The sequence below is a fragment of the Bufo bufo genome, chromosome 2 (assembly GCF_905171765.1).
Source record: "Bufo bufo chromosome 2, aBufBuf1.1, whole genome shotgun sequence".
NCBI classification, from domain to species: domain Eukaryota; kingdom Metazoa; phylum Chordata; class Amphibia; order Anura; family Bufonidae; genus Bufo; species Bufo bufo.
In genome coordinates, this window is record NC_053390.1 from 469,202,609 (window position 1) to 469,227,260 (window position 24,652).

A 24,652-nucleotide genomic window follows, 5' to 3' on the forward strand; every position below is an offset into this window, starting at 1 on the left:
GTGAAAGTACCCTAAGGATATACATGTATAATATACTAGAGGTGAGCTAGTGTGTAGGTTGGCAATCAATAATTTAGCAACCCCTCAGAATGGTATTGTAATGGGTTGATTTTATGTTGCCTACCTCTTAGCTTTTCCGACTGACTGTGATCACTTCAGTTTTTTTTGAGTGCCTAGATACTGATAATTTATCCTCCATGTAGGTCAGAAATATTAGATTGTAGGGTCACCCCAACTGATTAGCTGTTTCCAGAAACCAAATGGGAGGCGAGTTGCAGTAAGCCGGCAAGGCCACTACACAGTGGACAGAGCTTTCTGCTTCCGGCTCTGTCCAGTGTGTTGGAAACAACCGATTAGTGGGAGTGGCAGGTGTCAAACCCCAACCAATCTGATATTGGTGACCTATTTAAGTACTGAAAACCCATTTGAGCTAACCATACATAATCGGTAGCATTGCAAAACAGGAGAAAATTGGCTGAATTTGGCAATAGTTTGCACTGAATTTTCAAATGTGGGATGGTCACAATCGGCAATCTTAGACAATTTTTATCTAGTGTCTGGACACCATTAGTGAAAGGAAAAACCTGCTACTTGCATATTACACAATATATGCTCTAAAACAGAACCAGGATTGCAGTGTTGGCTGCCATAACAGCAGAAATATGGCCTTTAGAAATCGGGTCAGAGTGAGAGCTGCAGGTTTGATTGTCAGCTTTAAAGCAAGACCATTAACACATCTCTAATGCCTCATGCAGACGTCCGTGTCAGTTTTGGATCAGTGGTAACACGGACCGCGTTCAATCCATGTTTTCTCCCGTGACAGATCCGTGTTGGGTCTGTGGGTCAATTTTTTGCTGTCCGTGTTGCATCCGTGTTTCACTAACACGCAACAGCTGAAAAATAATTCTCAAAGAATCTCTTGTTAATGATCCGTGAAACACGGATGGCATCCATGGTTTTCACGGACCCATAGACTATAATGGGCGTGATGGATCCGTGAACATGGACAAAATAGAGCATGCATCCGTGGTAAAAAAAAAGGACCCACGGACTGTGCTAAAACACTGATGTGTGAATACCCACATTAAAATGAATAGAGACGTGTGCTGTCCGTGGAGAACACGGACAGCACACGTCTGTGAAACACTGACGTCTTCATGAGGCTTAACTCAATTGTAACCTAATTAAGAGCCCTCTGTATTACCCCCACCCTTTGCTGCTAGACAGCCCTGTCCTTTCTTGCCGGTCTGAACAGTGTTTGGGCAAATCAGTGGGGTACTGGGGGAATAAATGGATGCCACTTGGTTGCTGTGAGGGACTGCAGTGCGTCGGCTGGGCTAATTGTAAATGATGACCAACAAGTCTATAAATTCATGTCGCCATTTGCAAATTCTAGGTCACACTGTTGACTATTTTGGTCGCCATCTGGAATTTTGAGTAGGTTACTTGTTATTCTGCATATTGGTAACCTATAGTCAATTTAAACTTGTTTTTTGGCATTGTAATAATGCCAATGTGTATAATGCTCTCCTATAACTGCATTCATTTCTCAAATTAAGCAGAAGAATGCTTTCATAGACATGAAAAATCACAAACTTAAATGGGTTGTCCAGCAAAAAGTGTGAAAAAAGGGCTCAGAATGGGTAAAAAATAAATAAAACAAAAGAAGAAATATCCCCCGCCACCTCTGCTGGCACTGGGTAGGGTACTGTACCCATTACTGCCTGGAGACTATAATAGTTTATGAGATTGCTCTGTCAATTAACCCTTCCCGACTGCCATACGGCTATATATGTGCTAGCTGCACATACCCCGTGCAGCTAGCACGTGTATAGACGTCATGGCAGCTCTTTAATCCAAGCGTTGCAAAGTTCAGTAATGCCGGCAAGTTCCTTTCCCCCCCCCCTTTCCCCGTGCGCCTCCAACCCCCCCCTCTGTGAGCCCTGCCTCCGCCATCTGTCTTCCCCTGATCCCTGATGTGCCCCCCCCATCCATGTATCCTGCCCCCATCTGTGCCCCCTCAATGCTGTCCGTAACACCCCCCCCTTTCCAGCGTTGGCCCCTGCCCGATGCGATCCCCCTGCTGTATTTGATGGCAGCAGCTCCATTCCTGAGCCGCCACCATCAGCAGCGAGTGTCAGCTGCATGCTGACACTCTGCTGTAACCCCTTAGATGCCACGGCAGCGGCATCCATGGGGTTAATAGAGGGAGGGGGCTCTCTCAACCATCGGGGCTGCCGTGCTGCGATGGCAGCGCCCGATGGTTGCCATGACAACCGGACGCTTTGCAAAGGCTGATAGTACAAGAGCATTGCAAAGTATAGTACAGCCATCAGCACCACTGGATCTTAAAGATCCAAGTGAGACTTGATAAAAATAAAGTAATAAGTAATAATAAAAGTAAAAATAAATAAAAATGTAAATAAAATAAATAAATTGCCTTTTCCTATAAAAAAAATGAAAAAAAAAAAACAACAAAAAACACCACTTTAGGTATCACCGCATCCGTAACGACCATCTCTATAAATATATCACATGATTGACCCCGTCCGATAAACACCATCAAAAAAATAAAATAAAAACTGTGTAAAAAAAAGCCATTTTTGTCACCTTACATCACAAAAAGTTCAACACCAAGCGATCAAAAAGGCGTATGTAAAAACAATATGGTGCCAATAAAACCGTCACCTCATCCCGCAAAAAATGGGACCCCTTATAAGAAAATCGCTCAAAAAATAAAAAACTATAGCTCTCAGAACATGGAGACAAAAAATATGCTATTATTGTGTTAAAGTGAAATTAATTTAAAAAAAGTGTACATATTAGGTATCGCTGCATCCGTAACATGCTCGATAAAAATATCACATGACCTAACCCCTCAGATGAACACCGTAAAAAAATATACAGGGAGTGCAGAATTATTAGGCAAGTTGTATTTTTGAGGATTAATTTTATTATTGAACAACAACCATGTTCTCAATGAACCCAAAAAACTCATTAATATCAAAGCTGAATATTTTTGGAAGTAGTTTTTAGTTTGTTTTTAGTTTTAGCTATTTTAGGGGGATATCTGTGTGTGCAGGTGACTATTACTGTGCATAATTATTAAGTAACTTAACAAAAAACAAATATATACCCATTTCAATTATTTATTTTTACCAGTGAAACCAATATAACATCTCAACATTCACAAATATACATTTCTGACATTCAAAAACAAAACAAAAACAAATCAGTGACCAATATAGCCACCTTTCTTTGCAAGGACACTCAAAAGCCTGCCATCCATGGATTCTGTCAGTGTTTTGATCTGTTCACCATCAACATTGCGTGCAGCAGCAACCACAGCCTCCCAGACACTGTTCAGAGAGGTGTACTGTTTTCCCTCCTTGTAAATCTCACATTTGATGATGGACCACAGGTTCTCAATGGGGTTCAGATCAGGTGAACAAGGAGGCCATGTCATTAGATTTTCTTCTTTTATACCCTTTCTTGCCAGCCACGCTGTGGAGTACTTGGACGCGTGTGATGGAGCATTGTCCTGCATGAAAATCATGTTTTTCTTGAAGGATGCAGACTTCTTCCTGTACCACTGCTTGAAGAAGGTGTCTTCCAGAAACTGGCAGTAGGACTGGGAGTTGAGCTTGACTCCATCCTCAACCCGAAAAGGCCCCACAAGCTCATCTTTGATGATACCAGCCCAAACCAGTACTCCACCTCCACCTTGCTGGCGTCTGAGTCGGACTGGAGCTCTCTGCCCTTTACCAATCCAGCCACGGGCCCATACATCTGGCCCATCAAGACTCACTCTCATTTCATCAGTCCATAAAACCTTAGAAAAATCAGTCTTGAGATATTTCTTGGCCCAGTCTTGACGTTTCAGCTTGTGTGTCTTGTTCAGTGGTGGTCGTCTTTCAGCCTTTCTTACCTTGGCCATGTCTCTGAGTATTGCACACCTTGTGCTTTTGGGCACTCCAGTGATGTTGCAGCTCTGAAATATGGCCAAACTGGTGGCAAGTGGCATCTTGGCAGCTGCACGCTTGACTTTTCTCAGTTCATGGGCAGTTATTTTGCGCCTTGGTTTTTCCACACGCTTCTTGCGACCCTGTTGACTATTTTGAATGAAACGCTTGATTGTTCGATGATCACGCTTCAGAAGCTTTTCAATTTTAAGAGTGCTGCATCCCTCTGCAAGATATCTCACTATTTTTGACTTTTCTGAGCCTGTCAAGTCCTTCTTTTGACCCATTTTGCCAAAGGAAAGGAAGTTGCCTAATAATTCTGCACACCTGATATAGGGTGTTGATGTCATTAGACCACAACCCTTCTCATTACAGAGATGCACATCACCTAATATGCTTAATTGGTAGTAGGCTTTCGAGCCTATACAGCTTGGAGTAAGACAACATGCATAAAGAGGATGATGTTGTCAAAATACTCATTTGCCTAATAATTCTGTACAGGGTGTATATATAAAAACAGTGGCAAAAAAGCAATTTTTTGTCACCTTACATCACAAAAAGTGCAACGCCAAGCCATCAAAAAGGCGTATGCCCTAAAAAATAGTACCAATCAAACCGTCACCTCATCCCGCAAAAAATGATACCCTATTTAAGACAATCGCCCAAAAAATAAAAAATCTATGGCTCTCAGACTTGTTTCAAAAATGCTATTATTGTGTGAAACTTAAATAAATAGGGAAAAAGTATACATATTAGGTATTGCCACGAACGTAACGATCTGCTCTATAAAACTGTCACATGAACTAACCCCTCAGATGAACGCTGTAAAATTAAATAAATTAAAAACTGTTCCAAAACAGCCAATTTTTTGGTCACCTTGCCCCATAAAGTGTAATAATGAATAATCAAAACATCCTATGTACTCAAAAATGGTACCAATAAAAACCTCAACTAGCCCCTGCACAAATCAATCGGCAGAAAAATAAAAAATAATGGCGTTCAGAAAATGGACACACTAAAACATAATTTATTTTTAAAAAATGCTTTATTATGTAAAACTGAAACAAAGTAGACATATTTGATATTATTGTGTCCGTAACAACCTGCTCTATAAAAATAGCACATAATCTACCCTGTCAGATGAATCTTGTAAAAAATTTAAAATAACAAAACTGTGCCAAAACAGCCATTTTTTGGTTACCTTGCCTCACAAAAAACGTAATATAGAGCAATTAAAAATCATATGTACCCCAAAATAGTACCAATAAAACTGGCACCTTATCCCCTAGTTTCCAAAATAGAGTAACTTTTTGGGAGTTTCTACTGTAAGGCCTCTTTCACATGGGTGAGATTTCCACCCGGGTGCAATGCGTGAGGTGAACGCATTGCACCCGCACTGAATCCAGACCCATTCATTTCTATGGGGCTGTGCACATGAGCGGTGATTTTCACGTATCACTTGTGTGTTGCGTAAAAATCGCAGCATGCTCTACTTTGTGCGTTTTTCACGCAACGCAGGCCCCATAGAAGTGAATGGGGCTGCGTGAAAATCGCAATCCTCCGCAAGCAAGTGCGACTGCAGTGCGATTTTCACGCGCGGTTGCTAGGAGATGATCAGGATGTGGACCCGATCATTATTATTAATATCTTAATACAGAATGCTTAGTAGAATAGGACTGGAGGGGTTAAATAAAATAAAATAATTTAACTCCCCTTAATCCACTTGTTCACGCAGCCCGGCTTCTCTTCTGTCTTCATCTTTGCTGTGCAGTAGGAAAAGGACCTGTGGTGACGTCACTGCGCTCATCACATAGTCCGTCACATGATCCATCACCATGGTGATGGATCATGTGATGGACCATGTGATGAGCGCAGTGATGTCATCAAAGGTCCTTTACCCAGGTCCTGAAGAAGGAAGAGAAGCCGGGCTACGCGAACAAGTGGATTAAGGTGAGTTAAATTATTATTATATTTTTTTTATCCCCTTCATCCCTATTTTACTAAGCATTCTGTATTAAGAATGCTATTATTTTCCCTTATAACCATGTTATAAGGGAAAATAATACACTCTACACAACACCTAACCCAAACCCGAACTTCTGTGAAGTAGTTTGGGTTTGGGTACCAAACATGCAGATTTTTCTCACGCGCGTGCAAAACGCATTAAAATGTTTTGCAGTTGCGCGGAAAAATTGTGCATTTTGCCGCGACGCACCCGCATCTTTTCCGGCCCAAAACCATGGCGCCCGTGTGAAAGAGGCCTAAGGGTGCATCAGGGGGGCTTTAAATGGGACATGGCATCTAAAATCCAGTCCAGAAAAATCTGCCTTCCAAAAACCACACGGCAGTCCTTTCCTTCTGCTCCCTGCCGGGCGCCCTTACATCAGTATACGCCCACAGCTGGGGTGTTTCTGTAAACCGCAGAATCAGGGTAATAAATATAGATTTTTTTTTGGCTGTTAACCCACAAAAAAATTTGGCTGTTAAAGAAAAAAATTTGCTAAAATGGAAAATCTGCCCAAAAAGTTAAATTTAGAAATTTTGTCTCCATTTTCCTTTAATTCTTGTGGAACACCTAAAGGATTAACAAAGTTTGTAGAATCAGTTTTGAGTAACTTGAGGGGTGTAGTTTCTACAATGCGGTCATTTATGGGGGGTTTCCACTATGTAAGCCCCACAAAGGGACTTCAGACCTGAACTGGTCCTTTAACCCCTTAAGGACTCAGCCCTATTTCACCTTAAGGACTTGGCCATTTTTTGCAAATCTGACCAGTGTTACTTTAAGTGCTGATAACTTTACAACGCTTTGACTTATCCAGGCCATTCTGAGATAGTTTTTTCGTCACATATTGTACTTCATGACACTGGTAAAATGAAGTAAAAAAAGAATCATTTTTATTTATAAAAAAATAGCAAATTTACCAAAAATTTGTAAAAAAAAAAAATAGCAAATTTCCAAGTTTCAATTTCTCTACTTCTATAATACATAGTAATACCTCCAAAAATAGTTATTACTTTACATTCCCCATATGTCTAGTTCATGTTTGGAACATTTTGGGTATGATATTTTATTTTTTGGGGATGTTACAAGGCTTAGGCTACTTTCACACTAGCGTTCGGGGCTCCGCTTGTGAGTTCCGTTTGAAGGCTCTCACAAGCGGCCCCGAACGGATCCGTCCAGTCCTAATGCATTCTGAGTGGAGGCGGATCCGCTCAGAATGCATCAGTTTGGCACCGTTTGTCCTCCGCTCCGCTCAGCAGGCGGACACCTGAACGCTGCTTGCAGCGTTCGGGTGTCCGCCTGGCCGTGCGGAAGCAAACGGATCCGTCCTGACTTACAATGTAAGTCAATGGGGACGGATCCGTTTGAAGTTGACACAATATGGCTCAATTTTCAAACGGATCCGTCCCCCATTGACTTTCAATGTAAAGTCAAAACTGATCCGTTTGCATTATCATGAACAAAAAAAACAAATAATAATTTTTTTTTTTTTTTTGTTCATGGTAATGCAAACGGGTCCGTTCTGAACGGATCTGAGCTTTTGCATTATAGGAGCGGATCCGTCTGTGAAGATACCAGACGGACCCGCTCGGAACGCAGGTGTGAAAGTAGCCTTAGACGTTTAGAAGCAAATCTTGAAATTTTTCAGAAATTTTCAAAAACCGAATTTTTAGGGACCAGTTCAGGGCTGAAGTCACTGTGCGAGGCTTACATAATAGAAACCACCCAAAAATGACCCCATTCTATAAACTACACCCCTCAAGGTATTCAAAACTGATTTTACAAACGTCGTTAACCCTTTAGGTGTTCCACAAGAATTAATGTAAAATAGAGGTACAATTTCAAAATTTAACTTTTTTGGCAGATTTTCCATTTTAATAATTTTTTTCCAGTTACAAAGCAAGGGTTAACAGCCAAACCAAACTCAATATTTATGGCCCTGATTCTGTAGTTTACAGAAACACCCCATATGTGGGTCGTAAACCGCTGTACGGGCACACGGCAGGGCGCAGAAGGAAAGGAATGCCATACGGTTTTTGGAAGGCAGGTTTTGCTGGACTGTTTTTTTTTTACACTATGTCCCATTTGAAGCCCCCCTGATGCACCCCTACAGTAGAAACTCTATAACAGTGACCCCATTTAAGAAACTACACCCCTCAAGTTATTCAAAACTGATTTTACAAACGTCGTTAACCCTTTAGGTGTTCCACAAGAGTTATTGGCAAATGGAGATGAAATTTCTGAATTAAAATTTTTGGGGCCAATTTTCAATTTTAATCAATTTTTCCCAGTAACAAAGCAAGGGTTAACAGCCAAGCAAAACTCAATATTTATGGCCCTGATTCTGTAGTTTACAGAAACACCCCATATGTGGTCGTAAACCGCTGTACGGGCACACGGCAGGGCGCAGAAGGAAAGGAATGCCATACGGTTTTTGGAAGGCAGATTTTGCTGGACTGGTTTTTTTGACACCATGTCCCATTTGAAGCCCCCCTGATGCACCCCTAGAGTCGAAACTCCAAAAAAGTGACCCCATTTTAGAAACTACGGGATAGGGTGGCAGTTTTGTTGGTTCTAGTTTAGGGTACATATGATTTTTGGTTGCTCTATATTACACTTTTTGTGAGGCAAGATAACAAGAAATAGCTGTTTTGGCACTGTTTTTATTTTTTGTTATTTACAACATTCATCTGACAGGTTAGATCATGTGATATTTTTATAGAGCAAGTTATTACGGACGCTGCGATACCTAATATGTACTGTATACTTTTTTTTATTTATGTAAGTTTTACACAAGGATTTCATTTTTGAAGCAAAAAAAATCATGTTTTAGTGTTTCCATAGTCTGAGAGCCATAATTTTTTCAGTTTTTGGGCGATTACTTTGGGTAGGGTATGATTAACGGGATGAGATGACGTTTTATTGGCACTATTTTGGTGTGCATATGACTTTTTGTGATGTAAGGTAACAAAAAATTGTTTATTTAGCACAGTTTTTACTTTTTACGGTGTTCATCTGAGGGGTTAGGTCATGTGATATTTTTATAGATGCGGCGATACCTAATATGTATTTATGTAAGTTTTACACAATAATATCATTTTTGAAACAAAAAAAAACATTTTTTAGTGTCTCCATATTCTGAGAGCCATAGTTTTTTCAGTTTTTGAGCGATTATCCTAGGTAGGGTCTCATTTTTTGCAGGATGAGATGACGGTTTGTAGTGCATATGACTTTTTGATCGCTTGCTATAAGGCCCCTTTCACACGATCGAGTTTTCCGCGCTGGTGCAATGCGTGACGTGAACGCATAGCACCCGCACTGAATCCTGACCCATTCATTTCAATGGGTCTGTGTACATGAGCGTTGTTTTTCACGCATCAGTTCTGCGTTGCGGGAAAATCGCAGCATGTTCTATATTCAGCGTTTTTCACGCAGCCCCGGCTCCATAGAAGTTAATGGGGCTGCGTGAAAAACGCTTTGCATCCGCGAGCAAGTGCGGATGCAATGCGTTTTTCACTGATGGTTGTTAAGAGATGTTGTTTGTAAACCTTCAGTTTTTTATCACGCGCGTGAAAAACGCACCAAAACGCATTGCACCCGCGCGGGAAAAATTTAACAACTGAACGCAATTGCAGACAAAACTGACTGAACTTGCTTGCAAAATGGTGCGAGTTTCACTGAACGCACCCTGGACGCATCCGGACCTAATCCGTCACGCTCGTGTGAAAGAGGCCTTACACTTTTTGTGATGTAAGGTGACAAAAAACGGTTTATTTAGCACAGTTTTTATTTTTTACGGTGTTTATCTGAGGGGTTAGGTCATGTGGTATTTTTATAGAGCCGGTCGATACGGACGCGGCGATACCTAATATGTATACTTTTTTTAATTTATGTAAGTTTTACACAATAATATCATTTTTTAAACAAAAAAATGATGTTTTAGTGTCTCCATATTCTGAGCCATAGTTTTTTTTTATTTTTTGGGCGATTGTCTCAGGTAGGGGCTCATTTTTTGCGGGATGAGGTGACGGTTAGATTGGTACCATTTTGGTGGGCAAACGCGTTTTTGATCGCTTGCTGTTGTACTTTTTGTGATGTAAGGTGACCAAAAAATGGTTTATTTAGCACAGTTTTTTTTTTTTGTTTTTTTTTTACGGTGTTAACTGAGGGGTTAGGTCATGTGATATGTTTATAGAGCCGGTCGATACGGACGCGGCGATACCTAATATGTATACTTATTTTTTTCCCCATATTTTTTACCATTCTTTTTTTTTACTTTATTTGGGGAAAATGACGTTTTTGTTTATTTTTACTTGAAACTTTTTTTTTACTTAATTTTTTGTCCCACTTTGGGACTTCAACTTTTGGGGGTCTAATCCCTTTTACAATGCATTCCAATACTTCTGTATTGGAATGCATTGGCTGTATGAGTAATACTGTGTGTATTACTCATACAGCTTCCGGCCTGTGAGATCCAGGGGGCTGTATCTCACAGGCTCATCACCGGAAGGCAGCGCAGATGCCTAAGGAATGCATCGCGCTGCCTTCCATGCCATCGGGTCCCCCCTACAGCCGCATGGGGACCCGATGGCACCGCCGCCCGCCAGATAAGGTAAAAGCCGCAAACCGCAGGTTGTGACAAGATGCCCGCTGAATGATTTCATCGGAAATCCTGTTCCGATTAACCCCCGCCGCAATCACGATTTAAAGTTAGGACGTACCGGTACTCCCTGAGTCCTTAAGGACTCGGCAAACGTGGCGTACCGGTATGTCCTAAGTCCCTAAGGGGTTAAAAAGTGGGTTTTGGAAATTTTCTGAAAAATTTTAAGAATTGCTTAAAAATTTCTAAGCCTTCTAATGTTCTAAAAAAATAAAATAACATTTCCAAAATGATGCCAACATAAAGTATACATATGGGGAATGGTAAGTAATAAATATTTTAGGTATCACTTTCTGTTTTAAAAGCAGTACAATGTGTCACGAGAAAACAATTTCAGAATGGCTTGGATAAATAAAAGTGTTCCAAGCTATTACCACATAAAGTGACGCATGTCAGATTTGTACATTTTGACCTGGACACTGGGGCATCAATGACCCATAGTCATGAAAGGGTTAAGAACAATTTATTGAAGTTATCATAAAAATACGGGAAGGATCTGTGTGTTTTGTAAGGGATCGCTCTGTCAAGCAGGGCGGCAATGACAGATTCCTTCACAGCCAACAGGATTAAAGTCCAAACAATGCTTTATTTTATGGCCCTTCGGCCATTACAGGTGAACCCAGTTATAACTCACTGGGTAAGGTGAGGTTCCATCATCACCAAAACATAATCCAAACAAAAAAAAAACTGCCCGTCTGGGATCTAGCTAATACAAATTTGTTTCTAGCTCACCTATTGAGCGCAGGTCACTCTCAGGGAATAAGGCTTCACTAGCCAGCAAGGCAGCCAGCTTTCTAGGCTTTTTCCAGGCATAACTCTTCCTAGACTGACAGCCTGTGATGTGCTTTTATTTCCCCCTAACGACCCCGACTGGACTACACCTGGGGATCCCTCAGGCTAGGGGAAAACATGCCCTGAATGGGGTGTACTGGGGAGGTTCCACTACCAAACCTACCTTCCCAGTCCAAATAAAATCCAGCCCTTAAATTTAACAAAAAAATAGCTCCAGCAACTACATTTGCTAAAGTCAGCGGTATCTTCCTGGATTTTACTTAACTCACCCAGTTGAGAAATCTGGGTGGGATATACACACCTTCCAGGACTTTACCGTACACTTTACCACAGTTTCTAATAGCACTACCACATGGATATTGTACATGACTAGGAGGCAGCCATCTTGCCTTAGCTGCTGTTGACAGCATTTAGATACATGCACCATAGGAAACAGTAGACAGGAGATGTTGGCCTGTGCAGAGGTCATTGTACTGGGAGGTGGAAGATAAACTGTGACATCACCTATTGCGAATGATGGATCCTTTGTTATTTGCATATAGATGATAGTATTCCTGCCTGTGATGATATTGGGACAACTAGTAAAAAGTGATCTCTACAGAACAGGTAGTGTCACCATGTTATTAAGTGATCAAAGATTTCAAGATTATTTTAAAATACAAATAATGGCAAGGAAAAATGTAAAAAAATTAATAAAATCTTTATTTATATAGCACCAACATATTCTACAACACTTTACAATGAGAGCAGAGGGTTATATTACACTAGATCGTTGGTAACAAGCATTCGTAGTAACGCTCATTAGCGATCATCTGGCAGTGTAATACTAGCAGATTACCCAGTGAACAAGCAAGCAGGTTTAAAAATAATCGCTTGTTGGCGGCAGTTCGTGCTATCTAATCACGATTTGCTGCCAGCAGATAATGATTCAGTATGGGGATGAGCAATGGCATTAGCGATCGCTTATCCCCATACTGTGGAGGAGATTGCGGCATGTAATAGCAGTGGTCTCCTCCACTGATGAGCAAGCGATTGTTGGGAAGTAACGCTTTCTTCCCAACATTCTCTTGCTTCATCTGCGTGTGTAATATAAGCCTTAAAGGGGTTCTACAGTTTGTTTTAATTGATGATCTATCCTCTGGATAGACCATCAGCATCTGATCGGCGGGGGTCCGACACCCGGGACCCCCGTCGATCAGCTGTTTGAGAAGTCAGCAGCGCTCCAGCAGCACCACGGCCTTCTCTCTGTTTACCGCTGGCCCAGTGACGTCACGACTAGTAACACTGGCCTGGGCGGGGCTAATCTCCATTCAAGTGAACGGAGCTTAGCCCCGCCCAGGCCAGTGATACTAGTCGTGACGTCACTGGGCCAGCGGTAAACAGTGAGAAGGCCGTGGTGCTGCTGGAGCGCTGCTGACTTCTCAAACAGCTGATCGACGGGGGTCCCGGGTGTCGGACCCCTGCCTATCAGATGCTGATGATCTATCCAGAGGATAGATCATCAATTAAAACAAACTGTAGAACCCCTTTAATTACAGAGCAACAAACTAGTCAGCAATTAAAGCAAGAGGAATGAGGACCGTACCTCCTCAAAGACAGATTTTCTGTTATGTACAGAGTGTATGCAGGGTCTAAGCTTCAGAGTATCGCACTGAGTGATGTGAGAGATGGGGGCGCTGTTTTTGTAACTTCTGTACAAGCCAGTAACATGCAGTGGTGATACGGATCTATGCCATAAAGAGCATGATGGAAGCTGGAATAAAAGAATATGCAGCCCTGGCATGTCGCACAAGCCTAGTAGTTCCATTTTACTAATTATGGAAATTTGCCCAAAGGTTTGCTACAAGAAAATTGTACTTTTGTTGAACACTTTGGCTGCATTTTGTAAACCCACGTGAATTAAATAATACTGAATTTTGAATAACTTTGAAAATACTATTTCACATTTCTTAATTTGTAAGGGTCTGGTCATTCACATCCTATGCACGTGACTGGTTTCTGCAGCCCTACAGAACATTTCACTGCAAATTTAAGTCCAAATTTAGGGGAAAATGGATTGTTTATTTTTATCCCCTTGGTTTACACAAAAAAAATGCCACTTTATTCCTTTTTGAAACTGTAATGTGATGCTTTGTATGTATATTTTATTTTGTTATTTTACGCATATATATAGCGCTACTATATTCCACAGCACTTTACAGACATTAGCATCAGGCTGTCCCCAATGGGGCTCACAATCTAAGGTCCCCATCAGTACGTCTTTGGAGTGTGGGAGGAAACCGGAGAACCCGGAGGAAACCCACCCAAACACAGGGAGAACATACAAACTCCAGGCAGATGTTGTCCTTGGTCGGATTCAAACCTAGGACCCCAGCGCTGCAAGGCACCAGTGCTAACCACTGATATTTGCACTGCTTATTGATTACTATCATTAGATGGGGTATTTTCACCATATTTAATACTTTAATTTTTATTTATGGAACATATACCAATAAGATGGACTGTATTTAAAATGAACTCCTCCCAAAATGTCAAAGCTTTTCCTTGTCTGAGAGACAAGCGAGAACACCAAGGAGGGGAGATTGCCTTGGTGTGGACATTATGGATATCTAGAAAGCCTTTAAAGGGGTTGTCCGGTTTTTACTATTGATGATCTATCCTCAGAACAGGTCAATAATAGATTGGCGTGGGTCCTACTCCTGGCACCCCCCTGATCAGCTCTTTGAAGAGGCCGCAGCACTTGTCTGTTTACCTGCTTGCCATCAACATTGCAGTGGCGAGCAGTGTAATTACAGCGTCTCTGACCCATTCATTTGAAAAGGAAGGAGCAGTTGTAGTTATGCTCTTTCCCATTCAAATTAATAAGAGGAAGCTGTAATTACATTGCACTATTGCAGGTAAACACTCAAGAGGATGTAGCACTTCCACGAGTGCTGTGGTCCCATCAAACAGCTGATTGCCAGGGGTGCAAGACCTCCACTGATCTGATATTGATGACCTAGGATAGGTCATCAATATATGTAGCACAGACAACTACTGGCAGCATGGCAATTCAAGACTTAATCAATAAAAATACCTCCTAAGAGAGCTATACACGTTCCATTTGGATTTTTGAAGTTATTAAGCAGCTCAGCGCCAATGGCCTCTCTGTCATCGTTGCTTTAAAAATGCACATAAAATGCATAACTGAATGCTACAGGATCCATGGCAGAATCTGAGGCCAATTTATCTCTGCTGTGCATCTGCAGGAGGATTAGCCCCTCTTAATGGGGCTAATCTGCATGTTACTAATTCACTGGCTATTCCGCATGGACTCTGTGGGAAGAAGTATGCTCATGCTGTTTGTTCCTGTTGGTTTTTAGGATGAAGTGAAGATTATGTCCTCCTGGATTATTTATATTAATATTTTTTCACTCAAGAGCAAGGCCCTCAATCCTCTTATTTTAATTGTTCACTTGTTAGTTACCGTGCTTTCTTATTTTTGACTCTGTTTGTACTTGAACCCCCTAATTGTAAAGAGCTGCGGAATATGTTGGCGCTGTCTCACTTCCTTCTGTCCTTCTGAGATTCATGTCCCCACTTATCTTTGTGTTGAACTTGATGGAAATATGTATTTTTTTTTCAACCGTATTAACTATGTATAAATAAAGATTATTATTACATTTCTTAAATATAAAACAAGCAATAAACTATATACATAAATCATTAATTCATTGTTATCAATAAAAATATTGGCAGTTGTTAAGAAATTTTAAAAAATAATCCTGGGGGACATGATCTTCACTTGATCCAGGGGACCTAGAGTGTTACAAAGACTGATCCAGTATACCTTCCTCTGTAATATTTTATTTTTAAGCATCTCTGTGTTTCTATACACCTCTTCCTGCATCTACCATCTCGTAAGCTACACTGTTTATTTCCAAAAAGTACTTATTCCCACATAATATGGACTCATTCACTTGATACAGCTTGGTAACTTGACTGTTTGAGAAGTGTACACTGAATTGGGCTCAGAATTAACCAGTGTACTTCATAATGAAAGAATTTGAAGTTCATGGCCTTTTGGAATATTTTGTACTTTTTACATTGCTAACTATGAAACTTTTTCTGTTTCTTAAAGGCAGGACAAGCTAAAGGTCCACATGCGGAAACACACAGGAGAGAAGCCTTACCTGTGCCAGCAGTGCGGTGCAGCTTTTGCTCATAACTACGACCTGAAAAATCACACTCGTGTACACACTGGGCTGCGTCCTTACCAATGCCAGGCATGCCACAAAACCTTTGTGCGTTCAGACCATCTCCATAGACACCTAAAGAAGGATGGCTGCAATGGGATCCCCTCTCGCAGAGGGCGTAAACCCCGGATTCGAGAAGGGATTGCTCCACTTTCAGGGAATGGCAACGGTCTGGGTGAAATTCAGGCTGAGTGTCCCAGTTTGGGAGCTGGAAGCACTTCCTAAAGAAAACCAAAAACAAACTCGAAAATTCTCTAAATCTATATATATATACATATATATATAAATCTATAATTATATCAAAGTATATTTGGGGTTGCCTAATTATCACTATCCTCATGGGAGGGTTGGGACTTGGTGTATATACTCAGCACAGGGGACCAGAGAGGGGAACTGTGTTCTCCTGGGATTATGGGAGGCAGAATGCTTGGAATGAATGACTGCAGGGTAATATAAAAAGCAAAAAGACTTAAGATGTATCTGGGCAGGTTGCACTATTTATATACCTGTTATTAACAGCAGCTACACTGAAGTTCTGCTTAAACTAAGCTTTATAATTTCATATAGCAACACAACTCTTGCTATAGGTAAAAAAAAATTACACTCCTTGAGTTGTTGAAGAGTGTTCATAGTGGTAACTAAAGGAGATAAACTTCTCATTATATACCAGTTTAATGAAATCAGCATCTACTATTTTCTTTTTAGGTCTTTTCTCTGTGCAGCGATATAGCATGCCATAAATGTACAGTATGTATTACAGGACAATTGGCTTCCGATAGTATACTATAAGAAAATGTAGACATGTACAACGCAACAGCTACTTCCAACTTACTAGAATATGTTGTAAAGGATTGGTTAACCAACACTCAGTTGCCAAAAGGGATCTATGCCTTTAACACCCAAGTGACAGTGTTACCTACGGTAGCTTTAATGTTTAGTCTAGATAAAGGCCACAATTTGACAATCAACCTGAGACAATGACAGGTTTTTTAGTTGTTTAATAGGACACCATACAGAGGTTTAGCTAGGAGGAACTAGCCAGACATATGCTACCTTGCCTTGGCCCCTGTATTTAGATACAGGGATAGGGTGACAAACTGAGTCTTTGCCCCAAGTGAAAGAGTGGCTTAGCTACAACGTTTTGGGACATAATTTGAGCATAATAAACAGCTCTGGATTTTGCCACAAATCTGCAGCAAAATACATATGTGCTGAAATATAACATGTCATCATGAAAATGCTGCAGGAAACATGTCATAGAGCAAGAGGAGCTGAGCAGATTGATATATAGTTTTGTGAAAAAAGATTCAGTAAAGCTTCCATTTCATTCATTTGAATTAGGCTAAGTTCACACGAACGTGCGTGACCCGTGGCCGTATTGCGGCCCGCAAATCGCGGGCCGCAATACACGGCCACAGTTCCGTGTGAATTCCGCATCACGGATGCGGACCCATTCACTTCAATGGGTCCGCTAATCCGGAATCGCGGAACGGCCGCACGGGACGGGACCCCTCGGAAGCACTACGAAGTGCCTCCTGGGGTTACGTCCCGTTGTTCCGTTCCGCTAAAAGATAGAACAAGTCCTATCTTTTCGCGGAACGGCCGGATCACGGACCCATTAAAGTGAATGGGTCCGCGATCCGATGCGGCTGACCTACGGCCGGCGAACAAGCATTGCGGCCCGCTGTTTGCGGGCCGCTTCACAGGCACGGGTCACACACGTTCGTGTGAACCCGGCCTTAAGGAGATAGTCCAATCAGTGATTGACAGCTTGTCTCCATGCAAAGTGATGGAGTGAAGGCTGTCAGTCACTGAATAAGACTGCCTCCATGACTTCAAAGCCCAGGGTGTGCAGGGATGTAAATGGGTAAAATACATTTTTTTCCCAAAAACTGTACATCAATCTACAGTATAACATGCTGCATTCAGCTCAGACACCATGTTCAATGTGACAGGTTCCCTTCAATTTGAATATGCAGTGGATTTCACTCTATACATTGCGGAGGGTGAAATCTGCAGTGATTTTAAAGGGATTCTGTCATCAGAATTTAGGCCTATAACCTAAACCTATGGCGAGGTCCCTACTAATACACAGAATCCTAAAGTGACCTTATCAAATGCGCCTGTGGCTCTATAATCATATAAAACAGGTTTATATAACCTGTCACTCACGTCAAAATGTGTCCAAGGGGACGTCTCACGACGCAGGGTGCCCAGCTGCAGCCATCTCCTTTCGGTGCCCAGCGCCGCCCTCTGAATTGAAATCTCCGCCCTCCCTTCCATTAGAGCCGCCTACCTCAGTTCATCGTTCACTCCTGGCAGCGGCCTCGTTATGCGAAATGCACATGCACCGTCCGGCGCACTTCGCTAGAACCTACCTTGGCCCCCCGATTACAGCCTGTAATCGGGCGGCCAAGGCAGGTTCTAGCGAAGTGCGCATTTGATAAGGTCACTTTAGGATTCTGTGTATTAGTAGGGACCTCGCCATATGTTTAGGTTATAGGCCTAAATTCTGATGACAGAATCCCTTTAATTTAAATTAACATGCTATGGATTTAAAATGCACACCGCAGGTCAATTTCTGCACAGATTTTTTTCTGCAGTGAGTGTTAAAATTTCAGCAACTTTGCTGCTACTGTAACATGCTGCAAATATTTCACACCAAAAAATTAACAGGCCCATGCTGGCTGTTAGATGCACTTTATTTAATATGCTAATTAGGTTTTTGGAGCCTTGAGTGTAAGGACCAGGTATCCTCACTGCCTTTCTACCTGGGCCTGTCAGTGCCAAGATCTTATCTACGCATTGCATCAATGCAGGACCAGGCATGGTAGATAGTGATGATGCCTGGCCTGTCACTCATGGGGAGGGGGAGTGGCCAAGAGGTAACGTCAGTGGTAAAGCAGTGCGCTATAACCATTTCTGGACCTCTCCTGTACATGTATAGTGGAAGTCCGGCAAACACCCAGGGCTAATGTCTCTGATCGGCGATAACGCAGATCGCAGACATTTGCCCCCTCAGATGCTGTGGTCAAATGTAACCACTATGTCTTAAAGATGAAAACCCAGAAGCGATGCGCTTCTGGGCCTGGAATAGCTCCCCCTAGCTTCATTCGCTGTGAAAGGCCTGAGCCTGCTAGACACTACCATGCCTTTCACAGGTATATTCCAATGTAGGCCTGCAGGTGGCAGCACTACATTGAAATATACGGAATTTTCTGTTTAGCAATGTGTTTAATTCCATTGCTAAATTGAAATTGCAATCTAACGTTTGCATGTTGTTAGGCCCTTAGGGGCCAAAAAAAAAGTATTTGAAAATATAAAAATGTAAATCATCCCCTTTCCCCAGAATAACAATAAACAATCAAAAAATAAACATCATAGGCATTGCCATGTCCCAAAATGCCCATTCTAATAAAATATTCATACCAGACAGAGAACAGCGTAATGGCAAAAAAAAAAAATATGAAAAGTAATAATGTTATGGCTCCTGGAAGGCTGTGAAGACAGTGCTGTCTTATGAAGCTTGAATGAATTCACACAAGACCCAAAATGTCAGAGACCAAAAGTGTTATTTTTACAAAGATAATGGGGTAGATTTATTAAAACTGGCTTTGTTGCCCATAGCATCAGATTCCACCTTTCTCTTTTCAGAACTTTTGAAAAATGAAAGATGGAATCTGTTTGGTTGCTATTGGCAACAAATACAGTTTTCCTTTACACCAGTTTTGATGAATCTCTCCCAATGTTTCTAATTTATTTTTTCCGTTTTGTAACTGTCTAATGTAGTACACAGTTACTGTATAGTTCATGTACAAGTACTTTAGTAGCATATTGTGGGCATACAGTAGGTTGATGTTTAGAACTGTAAGGCCTCTTTCATATGTGCAATACAGATTGTCAGGATTTGTTCTGGAAAAACTGATGGTTTTGCACGCAAGTTCAATCAATTTTTTTCTGCGATTACGTTCAGTGTTTGCATTTTTTTTCTGCTGGATTGTATCCGGATTGGATGAGTTTTTCACAAGCATGAAGAATAACACTGCACATCCCCTAGCAACCAGCAGTGAAAAACGCATTGCATCCTTCTGGTGCCTTCTGTTTTTCACGTAAGCCACCTTCACTTTTATGGAGCCAGAGCTGCATGAAAAACCGCACAATATAGAATTTCCTGCGTTTTTTCCTGAACACAGAGATGATGCGCAGATCCATTGAAATGAATGGGTCAGGATTCAGTCTGGATGCTATGTGTTCACAACACACATCGCTTCCAGAAGGAAAAATTGCTTGTGTGAAAGAGGCCGAAATTAAATGTAGTCATTTTCCCAAGCAGGACCTTATTATCTTTAATGGTAATGTGGCTTTATATGTTTCTCTGGTGACCACATAGAATTGTAGTATTAAGCTGCATTTACACGACCCGACAATCTGCCCATTAAATGCGCCAACGATCACCCAATGAACGAGCGAAACAGGGATCTGCTGCTCAGAAACCATGAATATGTATGAGGACGAGGGATCACAATAGCAATCCCTCCTCCTCATACAGTGAAGGAGATCGCTGCATGTAAATGCACGGTCTCCTTCACTGAACAAGCAGCCAACTGTCAGGAAGGAACGCTTCCTTCCCGACAATCAGGTGCAGAATCATCCCGTGTAAATCCAGCTTTAGTTTCTGCTAAAATGTATTTAAAATGAGAAGCAAACAAGTTGTAGCCATTGTCTATTGATGGGAGTGTGTATTTAAGAAAAAAGGTGTCTGAATAGAGGGCAGGGATTATACAAGAGATTCACAACCTTTTGGATTTTGTAATCCACGTTTGTATAAAGTGGCTACACTGGATTTTAAAACAGGAAAGTGTGTTAAAAATATAGGTAGTATTGCTCTAACCTTAATGTAAACTGTCAGTAATGTAGGGGCACATTTATTAAGACCGGCGTTTTTACCGGTTATAGTAAAGGTTGATAGCTGGTGGTGGATCTGCCGCAGTTATGAAGAGGCGCCGGCCTCGCAATAACTTCGGCGCATACAGCGCCAGTTCTAAATGTAAGACAGCTTCCGAGCTCTTACATTTAGACCATTTTCTGCGCCTAAAACAGGCTTAACAAATGATGAAAGAGACAGGACTGCCGACCCATCCTCTTCCCCGGCTACACCATGCCCACAATTTTAGACTTGGGGAAAAGTCGAAGATTGCATCAGCTCCTGAAATACTCCTAATTTAGGCGTATTTCAGATTTATAAATGACCCCCATAGTTTTAACTGTGGAACCAAGTTCTAGTAGTGCTGTGACATCCTGCCCATGGTGAACACAAAGCAGTTGTGTTCAAACAAAGAAGTTTGCCTCTCTATACCCATTGAGTACATTAATATTCACTTGAAACGGCCATTTGCAAATGGAAACTATGATGCTAGTGTGAACAGAGCCTTAGTAAGCCAAATCAGGCGGCCAGTGGGCTGGGAGCCATATATTCTTCCCAAGCATTAATGCACTCAATAATAATGATTTAAAAACTATTTAGCCATTTCTAAAATGTAATAATAAATAGCAATAATAATTTAATGATGGCCACATTGTAACTATCTAATAAATGACAATTTTATTGAAATTAAGTAAATTATTGTTCAGAATAAAAAGTTGGGTTGAGAATGACTGGAAAAAAAAAACAGTTGAGACTACATCCCGTTTAGGTTAGCATCAGTTTTTTTTGTACATTAAAAATTGCATATAAAATAGTCTATGCAAGTCCTATTCAAATAATATATGTAAATAACCTATAATAGTCATAGTCAAATGAAATGTTTTCCACCGTATAATTTTATAAGCATAATTTTGTACAAAGTCTTCTTCAGTTGTATGCGCTTTCGGACAGTGGAAAGTTATATTTGCACAAGAGAGCATGTTCTCTATGTTGTCACTTGACTCTCATGAAAATGTAACATATCTTTAAACCGCCCCATTGGCAATGGTAAAAACATCCTGGAGTGCTTTGTTTAGCTTGAATGTATGCATTTTGTTAGCATTGCAGTTTTAGTCATGTCATGTGGCCCACATAAGCATTCCTTTTATTTAGGCTACATGCACACGAACGTGGTTTGGTTCCACATCCGAGCCGCATTTCTTGCGGCTCGGGTGCGGACCCATTCACTTCAATGGGGCCGCAAAAGATGCGGACAGCACTCCGTGTGTTCTCCGCATCCGTTGCTCCGTTCCGTAGCACCGCAAAAAAAAGAACATGTCCTATTCTTGTCCGTTTTGCAGACAAGGATAGGCATTGTTACAATAGATCCGCCAAAAAGAAACAATGCCATACAGACGTCATCTGTATTTTTTATTTTTTTTGCGGATACGCAATTTGCAGTCCGCAAAACACATACGGTCGTGTGCATGTAGATTTATTTGCAAATTATGTAGCTTACCCTAGTCAATGTCCAACCCGTTAATAGGCCTTGCAACATGATTAAGTATATAAAGCTGAATCAAGAGCCTTCTCCAAAGGGAAAAGGGGACCCATTTGTGGAGAGCTGTTTTAGAGTTCTTTCCTCAGCCTTACAGTTAAAAAAAAACATACAGTGTGCCTAATAAATAAACAAATGAGATATAGTGCAGTCCATCCCAAAAAATGGGGACATTTTTTTAATTTACACATTTCATTCAAGCATGGGGGTTCCCTTCCCAAGTGCCAAGTGGCTTGGGCCTGTGACAGTATAACAAGTTGTTTATCGCTCTCCAGTGGTTATTAGGATGAGCAGTACTCTCTTCTACTAAAACTGCCGATTTCCACATGGGAAAGTCTACAAAGCTATTGACATTCACTGGAACATCATGGCATTAATTTAATAATGAAAACTATGCTGAATTAGGCCTTTTTCACACATCCATGTCTATATTGACATCTGTAACAAGATGGTCAGTAGTCCATCTGTGAAGATGTCCATGAAGAAGCCGTGTTTGGTCCATATTGTTTTTTTTTCCCCTCTGTTTCATCCATATTCCGCAACACTGTTTGGCTGAAAATTAAATGTTTTTTTTAGTTATGTAAAGTTATGATAATGTTACATGACTGGACTACCCCTTTGATTTCCAGAGCGTATTCTTGCAGTGACCCTTGAAAACCACTGACCAAACATGGATGGCATGTCTACGGTGTCCATGGACTATAAAGTGGGATCCATAATCCATGGACAAAATAGGGTATGCTTCCCTGGTGTCACTGTGGACTCATGGTCCATGGAAAACTGATGTGTGAATACTTTAAAATCATTGTATACGTGTGCCTTCCTTGGAGAACATGGACAGCACATGTCTGTGATTCTCTGACATGTGAAAGAGGTTTTGGGGCTCAGGCACACGACTATGTTTTTTGTCCACATGCAATTCTAATTTTTTGCAGGTCAGATGTGGACCCATTCACTTTAATGGGACCGCAAAAGATGCAGAGAGCACAGCGTGTACTATCCGAATCCATATGTCTATTCCGCAGTGCTCGCAAAAATATAGAACATGTCCTATTCTTGTCTGGATAGGATTGTTCTATAGATGGCAGGACGTTCCATTCCACAAAATGTGGAACGCACTTGGCCAGTATCCATGTTTTGTGGATCCGCAGTGTGCAGACCGCAAAAACGCCAGCGGTCATGTGCATGAGCCCTTAGTTGTACGAGTATCTGTGTAACAAAAACATATGAGACAGAATCAAGTATATTGCATAGTTCTTATAATTTTAGCGCTCAGTTCAGTGAATGCTGATTACTAAAACCATAGAACCTCATTAAAACCAGTTATAGCACCACATATAAACTTTCACTATAACGTACATTTAGCATTGTTTGCAATGCTGTTTCCATCATGAGTTCACCCCTTTTCACCATGGGTACACCCTTAGGGCTCATGCAAAACACGGGTGCCACCCCTGTGCAAATTGCGGAACGGGCCGCCCATAATAGAAATGTCTGTTCTTGTCCACAAAACGGACAAGAATATGACATGTTTTTTATTTTTGCGGCCCCATGGAATGGAGCAACTAATGCAGACAGCACACGGAGTGCTGTCCGCATCTTTTGCGATCCCATTGAAGTGAATGGGTCCGCATCCGAGCCGCAAAAAATGGCATGAGCCCTTAGGGTGTCTTTACACATGACATTTTGTTGCCGGAATTTTCTGCGACTAAAAATCAGTTCCATTCATTTGAATGAGGTTGTTTTGGCGGGAAGCACATGGATTTCTGCAAGTCTCATTCAAGTGAAAATTTCTGCAATAAAATCTGCTGCGTGTGAAGGCACCCCTAGGATAGACTAGACACTCTGGAATTAGCTCAGGGAGAAAATAAATGTAGCTCTTACATGAACATGTATGCTTTGTGCATTCCCATAATTTTTGCAAATGGCATTGCTGTATGTGGCAAAAATACAGGCAGAGAGTTTAAGGAATCCAATGCTTGTGTGGGGTATTTGTCATACAGCAATCAGAACTAGTATGCTGCACTGCATGTCAATGCTGCCAAAGTGCTTGTATGAAAAAGACTATTGCCCAGGTTGGGGAACTCCTTTTTTACCGAATCATCTGATATACAGCTCTTTGAAGTCCAGTGCTTATAGAATGTTTTCCACAGCAAGAGAAATGTTAGTATGGTCTCACACACAGTTTTTTTTGTGGTATTTTTGCCTACTTTTTAAGTTACTGTTGCCTTTTGTGCAGCAGTGTTTAGGCAAAAATGCCACCTCGGAATTATGAAATGCAGTACAAGTGAGCATTTTTTTGGACTTTTTTTTTTACTTTTTTCATAGTATGCTCTGGCTATAGCATTTTTTCCTGGTGTTTTCACATAAATTTCTCTATAGGAAAAAAAATGCATTTCAAAAGTAAGTGAACAAGAAAAATCCAACAAAAAACAGAAAAAGTGTCACAATTAAATTGTATATAAAGTAGGGATCGACCGATATAATTTTTTTTAGAGCCGATACCGATATCCTGTGAACTTTCAGGCCCATAGCCGAAA

The 24,652-nt window shown here is 41.2% G+C and overlaps 1 protein-coding gene and 1 long non-coding RNA gene across 2 annotated transcripts in view; one reads left to right on the top strand and one right to left on the bottom strand.

The window, feature by feature from the left end:
- Positions 1-16,104, top strand: part of ZBTB7A (zinc finger and BTB domain containing 7A) — a 126,488-nt gene extending 110,384 nt beyond the window's left edge. The window contains 1 exon segment of the mRNA XM_040417702.1: positions 15,537-16,104. Within this exon segment, the coding sequence (XP_040273636.1) occupies positions 15,537-15,876 (340 nt within the window). The 3' untranslated portion in view covers positions 15,877-16,104.
- LOC120989538 lies at positions 7,543-21,169 on the bottom strand. Its single transcript, XR_005776276.1, has 3 exons — positions 20,759-21,169; positions 17,713-17,718; positions 7,543-7,576 (listed from the first exon to the last, which is right to left on the bottom strand). It is a non-coding gene; the product is annotated as an uncharacterized LOC120989538 (long non-coding RNA).
- Positions 21,170-24,652: the final 3,483 nt, after the last annotated feature.